This window comes from Amyelois transitella, chromosome 27 (genome assembly GCF_032362555.1).
Source record: "Amyelois transitella isolate CPQ chromosome 27, ilAmyTran1.1, whole genome shotgun sequence".
In the NCBI taxonomy this organism is placed as follows: domain Eukaryota; kingdom Metazoa; phylum Arthropoda; class Insecta; order Lepidoptera; family Pyralidae; genus Amyelois; species Amyelois transitella.
The window spans coordinates 2556346-2571034 of record NC_083530.1 but is presented as its reverse complement, the minus strand read 5'-3'; the positions used below and the strand labels follow the sequence as shown (position 1 = coordinate 2571034).

Here is a 14689-nt window from a genome sequence, read left to right as displayed (position 1 = left end):
GATGTCTGTACTTGAAAGATATTGCCAAGAAATCAATATGGGTAGCTATATGATGAGAATTGAACATTTTCAGATTGGCTTGGGTAAAGTATTTATTACCGAATATAGTATAGAGTTAGTATCTCGTAGCACAAGTCTCGAACTTACTTCGAGGCAAACTCAATCTGTGTAATTTGTCCCGTATATATTTACTTCTTTATTTATATAAGACCAATAGAAGCCAAAACGTTATTTTCAGAATGTGTCTGTCTGTATGTTCGCACTCGCATAACGCAAAAGCTATTGCTGCGATTTGAATACGGGTTTCTCTGATGTGTTTGGCTTGGTCCGACTAAAAACCTCGAATAACGCCGTTTTCGCTTTTTATTGTAACGTGAAACGGGAGGATGCAATAAGGTCTAAAGCCAGGAGGAAGAACATAGAATTTCGCTTCTAACTTAATCCTGAAGAGGACTTTCATTCGAACGAGGGCGGAACTGCGGGCGAAAGTTAGTAAAAGTATATACTATAAATTGAAGAGGGTGACGACTTACCGGATGACGAATTTGATTCTCTTGTCGAGCACGTGGCCCTTGAGAACTTGCTGCTCGGTCACTTCTTGCACCTCGTCATCTGGGAATAAATTCATATTTTTGTCACAAACATACATGTTATTGTTGATACTTGTTTCACTTCTTAAATATTCTTAAATTCTTCGTTGATATAAAGGTACCTTTTTCTTTTCTTTTAATGATAACTGAGCTATTTTTGTTACTATATTATATATTTGTTCAGAGAGATATATTATGTCAGATCTATCACTATTAAGTTACAGTATTGTTTACAGCCAGGCCAGCATTATGCCCTTTAGGAAATCATGCTACCTGTTCTACTTTTGTACATATTCTTGTATTTTTATTTTATTCTTTTACTACTTCTTCGTAGACAGTCACAAAGTTGCATTCTATTTACACTTTATGATTTAGATTAGAATATAATTTACCAGCTGGTTCCTCCTTGACCTCGGTAGTAGCCTCGGTTTCTGTGTCTGTCTTTTTGGCCTCCGGATCGGTCTCCATCGGCTCCTCCTTCACTTCAGGTTCTTTCTCCTCATCAGGCTTGTCACCGTTCTCCTGAGATAATTAATTTTTTTAATGTTTATGAGGTTAAGAATCTATAAGTTAATTAACAAAAATTTTGTTCTTTGATGTTGAGATTGTTACTCTGAAACCTATTATACGTTTCTGTTGTATGGGAGTCATGGAAAGATGTAGTCTCTGCCTACCCCTCCGGGAAAGACGCTTGATTTTATGTATGTATGGGAAACGGGCTTCTTGCTAAATAGAAACTGTTACAAAATACAATTATTATGTACTTTTTGTATTTAACGATATTAACTTATGTAATCTAAACAATAGTTCTGAATAATAAATTGCTTCTTTTTGTTATCCACATTGAGTACCAAAAATTTTAATTGTTCAACAATTGACACAAAAACATTTTTTAAAAACCAATCTACTAACAAAAACGTAAGTTCCAATTTACTTTGAAAGAAATTTGTTTGTTGTACCTACATATAAAGCAGAAATTTGTTTGTTGTACCTACATATAAAGCTAAGATTTTTTGTATTTTTAAATAACATACATACACACGTCTATATCCCTTGTGGGCTAGACAGAGCCAACAGTCTTGAAAAGACTGAATGGCCACGTTCAGCTATTTGGCTTAATGATAGAATTGAGATTCAAATATTGACAGGTTGCTAGCCCATCGCCTAAAAAAGAATTCCAAATTTGTAAGCCTATCCCTTAGTCGCCTTTTACGACATCCATGGGAAAGAGATGGAGTGGTCCTATTCTTTTTTGGATTGGTGCCGGGAACCACACGGCACATTATTTTAAATAAATAAATTATAACTAACAAAAACTACCTTGGGCTCATCCTCCTCCTCCTTATCCTTGTCCTTGTCCGCCTCATCATCCTCCTTGTCCTCCTCCATGGGCTCTTCTTCTCCCCTCTCTTTCCTCTCCTTCGCCTCGCGCTCTTTTCTCTCTTGTTCTTGTTGCTCTTTCTCCTGTTCAAATTTATCAATTTATGATTTAAAAAAAAAGTTCGGAAGAACAACGCACAATTTAATTAGCCGGTCTGGAATGAGGTATTTTCATAATTTGGTAGAAATTGGTACAGCAGTTTAGTCTCGAAAATGAAAGCCGGATACTTGTGCATTTTGAGTATTGGTACGGTATAGAATATTCAGTGATGTTCACCTACTTCTTTGTCCTGGCTTAAGTCTTGGTTGCACCTATCTATAAAAGAGCCCGGGTGTCTTTGACCATGATCCTGGATTGTGAAAGTAAGTTTTCACATGAAGCAATTCCTATATAACCTACAAAAACATTAAACATTAACCATGGTTACACATCCTAGTTGTCTGAACGTTGGAGGGAAACCTCCACGATTTGTTCTCACACCATAAGATCATCAGTTAATCACAAAGTCAGAAAAGTGACATCGCTACATGGCTACAGCCAACTTCAAATGCTAATTTGAAGCTGCCTCCCGATGCACTAATCTGTTTCAACCAGGCACGTGACCCATGCGATGTGATGTGACGCTATCTGCGCACGCGCACCTCCTGGCGCCGCCGCAGCCGCTCGAGCCGCAGCCGCTCGCGCTCGTCGCGGCGCTCGCGCGCGCGCCGCAGCGCCTCCTCGCGCTGCCGCCGCAGCTCCGCCTCGACGGCCCTCTTCTCCTCCAGCACTTGCTCCACGGGGATCTCCAGGCGGTTCCGTACGATTTTCGTCTTGGTCAGCATGTTGTACCTGTCAATTTCAATTTATACATGTTACAATTTATCTGACCCTTTACCCTTTAAGGGTCAGGTCAAAAGTACCCGAAACCGCCGAGCTTGCATGAAGAGAGTTATGAATGTGGATGAAGCGAAGGAAGTGTGCAGAGATCATGGCAAGTGGAAAGAGGTAGTCTCTGCCTACCCCTCCATGAAAGAGGCGTGATTTTATGTATATATGTACAATTTATCATGTCTATATCCCTAACGGGGTAGACAGAGTCAGCAGTCTTGAAAAGACTGAAAGGCCACGTTCAGCTGTGTAGCTTAACATGATTAAGATTGAAATAATGACAGGTTTGACCCATCGCCTACAAGAAAAATCGCAAGCTCATCTTTAGGAAAGATAAGGAGTGGTCCTATTCTATAGTGCTGGGAACCACACGCAACTTATAATTCACTCACTTTCCATTTATGGTTACAATAATAAGTCGTGTCAACAATATTCCACGGCGGAGAATAGCGCAACTCAAAACTCAATAAAGTAACAATCTTATCACGAGTAAATTAAAAAATTGGATTTCTGCTCGAATATGTACATTAGACAGTACATCAGTGTAACTTATAATATTAAAGTTTAAATATACTTATTTAATACATGCGGATCTTTCTTTTCATGCTTTTTTATACTTTCGTTTAACCTCAAAATAGAATAGTGCCGTGTGGTTCCCGGCACAAATACAAAACAAAAAAGAATAAGACCACTCCATCTCTTTCCCATGGATGTCGTAAAAGGCGACTTAGGGATAGGCTTATAAAATTGCGATCCTTTTTTAGGCGATGGGCTAGCAACCTGTCACTATTTGGATCTCAATTCCATCATTAAGCCGAGCAGCTGAACATGGCCATTCAGTCTTTTCTGGACTATTGGCTCTGTCTACCCCGTAAGGAATATAGACGTGACTATATGTATGTATGCAAAATAGAATGATGGATGGTAAGATTGTCTATGTTTTTAATTTACACCCCTAAATTCAGCATGGACATGGAGCAAGATAGTCATAATGAGAGACTTGTTAATTTCGCTCTATTAAGAAATTTTCACACCATGGTTTACATACAGAAAAAGTGATCTAGCTTGATCTATGTCTATGAAAGAAAAAAATAATAATTGTCTATGCATAAAATGCTAATCTAATTTGTGATTTCGGTTGCGACCTTGTAATAAAATTATTCCATACAAGTGTAAAACGAAATCTTTAATATACCTGCAATGTTAAAGTCACAATTCAATATTATGAATTGCGAAGCATAATTGACGCAGGATAATTCCAATTGTACATCCCATTCAATTATACATACATACATATGGTCACGTCTACATATATCCCTTGTGGGCTAGACAGAGCCAACAGTCTTGAAAAGACTTAATATAGAATTGAGATTCAATTTAAATTTGATTCAATTATTTAATAACAATTACGTAATAATTACTATTTCTTGTAAAAAAAAAAACTTCTTTTGTAATAAATTGCCAATTTACAATATACTTAAGATCGAGAAGTTAATATTGATTGTAAGCATAATTAACACTGGCTGTTGCTAATGGTTAAAAAGTTAACTGTCACCCCTCTAAGAAGGGGGCAATACAGGGTATTGCCCCCTTCTTAGAGGGGTGACAGAATTTCTTTTTTAGCAGTTTTTAAATTTGAGCAAGCCTAACACAACAAACCATTCAAATTGGAGCAATAACTTTCGCATCATACAAGTACTTACAAACATACAGACAGACAAACTGTTACTCATATATACATAGATACCCCATGTCGATGGTTATGAAATCTTTCAAGTATTACACTCCGGGACATTTAATTTTTTTTATGTATATGCATATAACTAGACCATGTGACATAAGGTTTACATTTTCACACATTACTTACTTGTCATTGCCAAAGTTGACACGATAGCACAGATTCTTCGTGAGCACGTGCGGATACAGCACTTTTCCCTCGAGAGAGGCTTTGTCCACCTCGTAAGCCACGCCCTGCTCCGCGCCATTGACTGTGTAGGAAATCTTGCATGGATTCGATTCCAGATCCTGATGAAAAAATATTTGTTAGAAAATAAATAGTATAATAGTGATATTACTTTTATTGATATTTTTTATTTTTTAAAAGTACAGACAGATTTACTAATACCCAACTTATAAATTTTTAATATATTTTTTTCAAATTAAAATCAATGCTCCGCCGAGTCAGAACACTAACATACACAATTAATAAAGTCAAATATCAAGTGTCAAGAGTATGCAGAAATCGTGGCAAGTGGAAAGATGTCTGTGCCTACCGCTCCGGGAAAAAGGCGTGACTTAATGTATGTATGTATGGCAAGAGTATGTACCCTAAATAGAAGAGATCGCATGAAGTTATGAATGTGAATGAAGCAAAAACGTATGCAGGTATGGATGGCAAATAGAAAGATAAAGTCTCTATATACCCCTTCGGAAAAGAGGCGTGATTTTTGTCAATTCATTGGCTCCTAATAAAGAGTTTGGCTATGATTAAATATTTTTATGTATTTAATAAATTGACAATTACTTTCACGATATGAATGTGGATGGAGCGAAAGAAGTATGCAGGGATCGTGGCAAGTGGCAAAGATGTGGTCTCTGCCTACCACTACGGAAAAGAGAATTTGTCATTCCGCTTGCGATCTTGTAAACAAATGGATGAATACAAGTGTAATACAGAATGTTAATTTGCCTGCACTGTTTATTCACAATTACATTTTGCTAATTGTAAAACATAATTAGTGCAGGGAAATTTTATTATACAATAGTACTTCGGAATTGGATAAGTGAGGTTTTTACATGAAGCAACTCAAATCTGACCTCCACAACCTTTGCAGTGGAACTTAGCCTGTATCAGTTCGAGTCATGGTTACAAATCCAGTTGCCTGAACATACAGATAATTTACATCCCCATAAATGCATGGGTTATAAGGGTTACTCAAACCAATGCACCATAACTCAGAAATAGCCATAAGTGACAAGTTCACTTGGCCGAGGTGAGATTTGTCATACGCCTCCGTCACCAAGAATTTATTTCAAATATAAAATTGCCGTGTGGTTCCCGGCACCAATAAAAAAAAAGAACAGGACCACTCTATCTCGTTCCCATGGATGTCGTAAAAGGCGACAAAGGGATAGGCTTATAAACTTAAGATTCTTCTTTTAGGTGATGGGCTAGCAACCTGTCACTATTTGAATCTCAATTCTATCTTAAAGCCAAACAGCTGAACGTGGTCTATCAGTCTTTACAAGACTGTTGGCTCTGTCTACCCCGCAAGGGATATAGACGTGATTATATGTATCTATGTAGAAAATTTTCCTCCAATATCATATGCAGCTTCCGGTCCGAATAAATGGTAAGCGGCCTTGATATATACATAGGTATGTACTTTTTGCGGTACAGAAGATTTTCTTTCTTTTTTTTACACTGATTGAGTTATCCTCGAAGTAAGTTCGAAACTTGTGTTACGAGATACTAACTCAACGATGCTATATTTTATAATAAATACTTAAATACTTATATAAATAAACATCCAAGACCCAGGCCAATCAGAAAAAGTTCTTTTCTCATCATGCCCTGGCCGGGATTCGAACCCGGGACCTCCGGTGTCACAGACAAGCGCACTACCGCTGCGCCACAGATGTTTCACCGTCATATAATTCCTCACCAAATAGACTCCGACGACGTCCTTCTCGGTGAGTTGCTGGCCGTACTCCTTGAACTCGCCGTTGGTGACGGCGCGCCCGCTACTCTCGTAGCCCCAACTGAACTCGCCCTCACCTGTATAAGTGTAATTCATTTATCACTACATAGTATAAAACAAAGTCGCTATTTTTGTCTGTTTGTCTGTATGCTTAAATCTTTAAAATTACGCAACGGATTTTGATGCGGTTTTTTGTAACAGGTATAGTGATTCAAGAGGAAGGTTTTTATGTATAATAAATAACATTTATAATTTTGCACCCGTGCGAAGCCGGGGCGGGTCGCTAGTTTATTAATATAATCACATTTTTACAGGAAAACTTAAAAAACTGCTACCGTAGCATTAGAGAGAATTATGCGAAAGTTATTATATAGTTATATACAAAAAAATAAAATTATTATTAAAAAAAAAATCTCCTACCCGACATCGTCTACTCGTTTTTTCGAGACTGTTGGCTCTGTTGCTAGCCAGCGTGTGGTTCCCGGCACTAATACAAAAAAGAATAGGACCACTCCATCTCTTTCCCATGGATGTCGTAAAAGGCGACTAAGGGATAGGCTTACAAACTTGGGATTCTCTTTTAGGCGACGGGCTAGCAACCTGTCACTATTTGAATCTCAATTCTATCATTAAGCCAAATGGCTGAACGTGGCCATTCAGTCTTTTCAAGACTGTTGGCTCTGTCTAACCCGCAAGGGACATAGACGTGACCATATGTAAGTGTGTATGTTGGCTCTGTCTACCCCGCAAAGGATATAAACGTGACTATATGCATATGTACGTAATATACAAATCTTACCAAGATGAAGTGAGGAATCATCCGTGGACCATCCCATGCGAAGGCCGGACGCTATAGTCTCCTTGTCCGAAGTTTCGGTCGTCGTCACCATTGCTCCGACGCGGACCTAAAAAAAGGAACATATGATAAAATTGAAGTGAACTTACTATTTTCTTGTTACTGTGTTAATTTCTATGCAATAAAGATATTACAAACAAATAAACAAAATTTTATGATAAGGATATAGACGTATGGTGACATCATTAACGTCAAACACTATCTGTCAATCATCGTGCTCAGCCAATAGCAGCGAAGAATCAAAATCGCGCAAACAAAGATTTCACGGATTGGAGCATTAATATAACAACAGTCTATCGCGCGGTTCCCCAGGCATCGCACCTAGCCTGGCTGAAAATCTTCCTTTTGGTGGAGGTCTAGCCGAATAATCGCTCTCGCTACATTGGTGACCACGACGTGATACTCAAAAATCCTCTACACTGGGTGCTAAGTTGATGAAAACTAAAACTACGTTCGACATCGCACAGAAGCTGCCCGCGACTTCGTCCGCATTTTATCAATCCCGCGGGAACTCCGGTATAATAGGTATATAGCTTATATGTTATTCTGGGTCTTCAGCTACGTACATACCAAATTTCATCGTAATCGGTTCATTCGTTTTTGCGTGAAAGTGAAACAAACATCTATACTGACATACAAACTTCCGCATTTATAATATTATAGTAGGATCAACCAATTGCATCTGAGAGACTTGCGAAAACACAAACGACCTAAAGTTTTAATCTATACTAATATTATAAAGCTGAAGAGTTTGTCTGAACGCGCGCTAATCTCGAAACTACAGATTTGAATTTTACTATTCCACGCGGACGAAGTCGCGGACACAGCTAGTTTAGTAAATAAGAGGAAGTAAAGCGTACCTCGTAGCACACGCGGCCGCGGCGCACGCCGTGCGTTGCGCGCGCGCCGGCCCACGCGTGCGCGAAGGCGCCCTCGCTCAGCGGCACCACGCTGCCCAGCGCCGGCAGCTCCACGTACTGGTTCAGGTCGCTGTCGTCTGGAAGCAACGGCTAATATATACTTGTCTCACTCACTCCCTGCTAACTCCCGGTAACCACTCATATATACTTATCTCACTCACTCCCTGCTAACTCCCGGTAACCACTCATGTTTACTTATCTCACTCACTCCCTGCTTAACTCCCGGTAACCACTCATATATACTTATCTCACTCACTCCCTGCTTAACACCCGGTAACCACTCATATATACTTATCTCACTCACTCCCTGCTTAACTCCCGGTAACCACTCATATATACTTATCTCACTCACTCCCTGCTTAACTCCCGGTAACCACTCATATATACTTATCTCACTCACTCCCTGCTTAACACCCGGTAACCACTCATATATACTTATCTCACTCACTCCCTGCTTAACTCCCGGTAACCACTCATATATACTTATCTCACTCACTCCCTGCTTAACTCCCGGTAACCACTCATATATACTTATCTCACTCACTCCCTGCTTAACACCCGGTAACCACTCATATATACTTATCTCACTCACTCCCTGCTTAACTCCCGGTAACCACTCATATATACTTATCTCACTCACTCCCTGCTTAACTCCCGGTAACCACTCATATATACTTATCTCACTCACTCCCTGCTTAACTCCCGGTAACCACTCATATATACTTATCTCACTCACTCCCTGCTTAACTCCCGGTAACCACTCATATATACTTATCTCACTCACTCCCTGCTTAACTCCCGGTAACCACTCATATATACTTATCTCACTCACTCCCTGCTTAACTCCCGGTAACCACTCATATATACTTATCTCACTTACTCCCTCCCTGCTTAACTCCCGGTAACCACTCATATATACTTATCTCACTTACTCCCTGCTAACTCCCGGTAACCACTCATATATACTTATCTCACTCACTCCCTGCTTAACTCCCGGTAACCACTCATATATACTTATCTCACTTACTCCCTCCCTGCTTAACTCCCGGTAACCACTCATATATACTTATCTCACTTACTCCCTGCTAACTCCCGGTAACCACTCATATATACTTATCTCACTCACTCCCTGCTTAACTCCCGGTAACCACTCATATTTACTTATCTCACTCACTCCCTGCTTAACTCCCGGTAACCACTCATATTTACTTATCTCACTCACTCCCTGCTTAACTCCCGGTAACCACTCATATTTACTTATCTCACTCACTCCCTGCTAACTCCCGGTAACCACTCATATTTACTTATCTCACTCACTCACTGCTTAACTCCCGGTTGTATCCTCACCTCCTAGTAGACGGCTCGTCATTTTACGTATTTCGGCATTATATTAATACGTCGCATTATTATTGCCATTGCCAATGCCGTGTGGTACCCGGCACCAATACAAAAAAGAATAGGACCACTCCATCTCTTTCCCATGGATGTTGAGATTCTTTTTTTACGCGATGGGCTAGCAACCTGTCACTATTTAGATCTCAATTCTATCATTAAGCTAAATAGCTGAACGTGGCCGATCAGTCTTTTCAAGACTGTTGGCTCTGTCTACCCCACAAGGGATATAGACGTGACCATATGTATGTATGTCGCATTATTATCACGTCTCTTGGCTTAACTAGACTTCATCCCCAAATTGTCTCATGCTGTATTTCGTCACTTTCGCAATTCGTCCGACCCGGAGCCCGGGGTAAGCCTTTGACCGTGGATTGTAGATTGGGTGAGTCAGGTTTTCACACGAAGCGACTCCCTTCTGACCTCCGCAACCTTTGCAGGTAACCTAACCCGTATCGGATCCATGGTTACATGTCCAGTTGTCTGAATGTGCAGGTTTCCTCACGATGTTTTTCTTCACCGTAGGAGCAAATTATATTAAATTTAAAAATAATAATATTCACTATATTGTTTTATACTTTTTTTATTATATTGATGGTACTTAGTTGTAAAAGATTTGGAAATACCGCCCCGCGTCGCTGTTTCCTCACGCTTAACTACAACTGAGCGATATTAAGATTGCATATTGCCACATTTTTGGAACTTGTACGACATGACATGTTATCTTGTTTCCAATTAAGCTAACAAATGGTCACCTAAAATGGAGTTATTACTTTAACTTAACCCAATGGTTGGCTGGTAGATAATGCTTCTAATATTACATACATACCATCCCGCCTGTTTCCCATTGGGGTAGGCAGAGACTATGAATTTCCACATGCTACTATCCTTACAGACCTCTCTCGCTTCCTCTACACTCATTACTCTTTTCATGCATATTCGACGATTACGGGTACTCCTAACATCGCCGTTCTAGCATTAAATCCGCCTTATGTGCTATACATATGTATAAAATACATACCTACATATGGTCACGTCTATATCCATTGCGGGATAGACAGAGCCAACAGTCTTGAAAAGACTTGATGGCCACGTTCAGCTATTTGGCTTAATGATAGAATTAAGATTCAAATAGCGACAGGTTGCTAGCCCATCGCCTAAAAAAGAATCTCAAGTTTGAAAGCCTATCCCTTAGTCGCCTTTTACGACATCCATGGGAAGGAGATGGAGTGGTCCTATTCTATTTTGTATTGGTGCCAGGAACCACATTTGTATAAAATTAAAATAAATAACAAGTATTGAACTTACACCAAGACAAAGTAATCTTGTCGTCGTCCAGTTCCGGTTCCACATTTATCACCTCCGAAGTGTCTTTTGCTGCCTGCTTCTGTTGGTTCTCCAACTGTAACATATAATGGGATAAATCTCAGTCTCAATGTGTCAATTTTCCCTAATGTCTTTCAATTTAATGGATCAATCATCAAATTGTTGGCAACGAACGCCTGCAATTAAAATACTACAACATTTAAACTGTATAATAAATAAAATAATTATACAGTTTAAAAAAAAATATTTAAAAAGTAAATTACTCTATCACTTTCTCTGATCTCAACTTGCCCTTGCTTTTGGTTTTTAGCTGTGTTTGCATTAAATTTTCTAGGATTAAGCCCAGAAAATTAATTATACAGTTTAAAAAAAAATTATTTAAAAAACTCTATCTCTCTCTCTGATCTCAACTCTCCCTTGCTTTTGTTTATAAGCTTTCTTTGCACCATTAAAGACAAACGTGTGAAACATAAAACAAGACTCACAGCTTCAGCGGGCGGTGTGAGCACCTCATTTGTGATCTCAACAGCTTTATAGTAGTTACTCCAGCGGGCCTTCTTCTCCAGCTTGCGTTTCAGACGGTTCAGCTTTACCGGGTCCTGTCCAAAAATAATTATTAAAAAGATACATTTCTGTGCCATGTGATTCCCGACACCAATAGAATAAAGAATAAGACCACTCCATCTTTTTAGCATGAATGTCGTAAAAGGCGACTAAGGAATAGGCTTGGTTTCTTCTTTTAGGCGATTGGATAGCAACCTGACACTAACTTAATCTCAATTTCATCATTATTCGGTTTTTACGAGACTGTTGACTCTGTTTACCTCGCATGGGATTAAGACGCGAATATATTCATTTCTGTCGTTTTTTAATAATGCAGACAAAAATTGAGTGTTAAACAATAATTTTTAACACCTTAGTCAATGTTCCAATTCCAATAGCTGACAACATTTAGACTATACAAACAAACACATACCTTGCTGACTTCAGCCAGTTTCCTGGCATCTTCTTCCGCCTGCCTCTTTTGTCTCTCCTCTACTTCCTTCTGCCTGATCTTGAGCCGTTCGTTCAGCTGTTCCCATTCCTCCTCCTCAGTCAGGGGACGCTCTTTCTCCTGTACAAAAATTTTAAACAGGTCAATAATACAGTATACAGATCTGTAGTGTCAATATTATTTTCTTGCTTAAAAAATTTAAAGCTTAAAATATAATTTTCACAAATTTAATTATTGTACTAAAACTAGGCAGCCGTTAATTTCTTTAAAATTTTTCAGCATTGTATACTTATTTATATTGTTCACGGCACAGAACTACATTAATGAGAAAGTTCAACCATTTACTAAGTAATGTGGTGGTGCTTTTTGAATTTATAGAAGCTGATCAAGGGCTCTTAAAAGTTCTCTGTAAATCCTAATGGTTTCTGGTAGATAATGTTCCTAGCACTAAGTCGGCACTAAGACAAAATAAAGTTTAAATAAATATTTCAATGATCACATACATATAAATACATCACATAGCTTAGAAGATACTTCTTGGATAAATACTGCAATCACAATTTGCAGGATCTTTAAAATACTTTTTAATTAATTTGAAGATCTTAGCAATAACTTAAAAAAAAAACAATTAAATGTTCACAGCTACAATCGGCTTACCGGCTCTTTCTCCTTATCATTTTCGTTTTCAGCTCCGTCCGCGTTTTCAGCCTCGTTCTCATTTTCTTTCTTCGGGCTCACCGGTTTCTCGCCGTCTTGACTGTCTTCCTGGGTCTCCATAGCTTCTGTAATAGGAAATTAATATTCTAACCATGTCACCGTCATCATTGACGAACCACAAACGGTTGGAACAAGACTGATTTTTGGTATATCAGACGGTAGATACTTAAATTCAAATTTAGATTTACCCTCCAATACACCACAATCCTCTCCTAGACTACATTCTAGAGTGAACGCAACTAGAACAAGCATTCAACCTAGAAAGTAGCCTGTCGCCTACTCCTTCCTTCTAGCGATAATCCGGGTCGCATCCCCACCTCTTTGAAGAGGAGATCGGAGTGCGCTCTTTGGCCATAATCGTGGATTTGGTAATTAAACATTTTACAAGAAGCGACTCCCGTCTGACCTCTGCAACTTTTACTGGGGAATCTAACTTCAATCCAATTTCAATAAAATCATAAAATAAAGAGACACCGAAATAATACCAAAAGCCGTAACGTCGTTTCGAAATAACAATTCAATTGCTTATAATCGAAACAACCATACAGTAACTAATCGCAACCCAACGGGTTATTATATGTGTAAGTACGTACATGAAATTAAATTCTCTGCCACAAAACTCACTGTACAAACACAATTTTCAGTAATGATAATATAATTACCACGGAACTACAACCAACACAGTAAATACAACTCTAAAAAGGGATAGAAGTATATTGATTCTCTCCTTTTTCCTTTAAAATTACAAAGTGTCGGAATGGGACGGAAAATATTTAAGGTATTTATTTCCGTCTGAAGCTTGTTTTAAGTAAATCAACTTTCGAGACTTGTGTTATGAGTAGATACTAAACGAAATAAAACATATAAAGTCCAGGCCAATCGGGATTTGAACCCGTGACATTGTGTATCACACTACCGCTTAGTTAATGTTTTGTCTAGGCTGGTTATATTTCCGTTGGAATACAATGACCGCGGTAACAATATCGCGATTGCAGCAACACGACCGTGCGGCATTGGGACGCTTATCGGAGTAATTGACGGCGTACTCTATACACGGTGCACAGGTAATGTGATGAATTCAGTTGAGGACAAACTGAATATTTCGGCCTAAAAAGATGCGGCCATGTGTTTTCCATTCCAGTAGGGCACGCGTTAAAACTAACGCTGTTTCGCTTTTTATTATGACGTGATAGACGAACGTATCTTGAACAAATTAAGGACGTCCTGGCAAAGGGTCAGGTCAAGAGTACTCGAAACCGCCGAGCTTGCATGAAGAGAGTTATGAATGTGGATGAAGCGAAGGAAGTATGCAGAGATCGTGGCAAGTGGAAAGATGGAGTCTCTGCCTACGCCTCCGGGAAAGAGGCGTGATTTTATGTATGTATGTGAACAGGGGTAGCGATAATATATAGCGCGATAATTGCCGCTCGTGCAACTCACAGATTATATTGTAAGCGTGTATTTACTTTTAATTTCATCAGAATCCGTCCAGTACATTTTGCGTGAAATAGTTACAAACATAATGTACATCCATCCACACAAACTTTTATATCGTAGCCTTACTAATTGTATATCTGAGTAATAAGAATATTAAAAACTAACAAACTATAAATACGAAAGTTTGTGTTTGTTAGTATTTCAAGCAAAAACTACTAAACGGATTTTCACGAAACTTTGCAGTATTAAAACTAAGATATTAGAACAACATAATGAGTTTAAATTTAAAAAGATTTGTCGAGGGCTACAGCTGGTTCATTAATATAAGTAGGATAGGATTTGGGCATCTACGAACGTAAAGAGCAAGATCCGTCTCAGATAGATAGGTAGTAAAGAAAACTACAGCTTACCCTCTTGTTCCTCCTCGTCTTCCTTGACTTGAATGGGCGACTGACTCCTGAAAAAGATATCATAACTATAGTGCTGTATCGATTATGGACACGCC

The 14689-nt window shown here is 38.9% G+C and overlaps 1 protein-coding gene across 5 annotated transcripts in view; it reads right to left on the bottom strand.

Moving 5' to 3' along the window:
* The window catches only part of LOC106142107 (heterogeneous nuclear ribonucleoprotein U-like protein 1), a 45717-nt gene that overhangs the window by 21249 nt on the left and 9779 nt on the right, over positions 1–14689 (bottom strand). For all 5 annotated transcript variants that reach the window (XM_060951984.1, XM_060951983.1, XM_060951985.1 and 2 more), the window contains 13 exons: positions 14595–14641; positions 12688–12812; positions 12013–12150; positions 11522–11635; positions 11019–11112; positions 8259–8395; positions 7342–7447; positions 6507–6619; positions 4709–4866; positions 2613–2802; positions 1911–2054; positions 983–1112; positions 534–612 (listed from right to left, as the gene is read on the bottom strand). In XM_060951984.1, the coding sequence (XP_060807967.1) occupies positions 534–612; positions 983–1112; positions 1911–2054; positions 2613–2802; positions 4709–4866; positions 6507–6619; positions 7342–7447; positions 8259–8395; positions 11019–11112; positions 11522–11635; positions 12013–12150; positions 12688–12812; positions 14595–14641 (1575 nt within the window). The remainder of the gene's footprint in view (positions 1–533; positions 613–982; positions 1113–1910; positions 2055–2612; positions 2803–4708; positions 4867–6506; positions 6620–7341; positions 7448–8258; positions 8396–11018; positions 11113–11521; positions 11636–12012; positions 12151–12687; positions 12813–14594; positions 14642–14689) is intronic.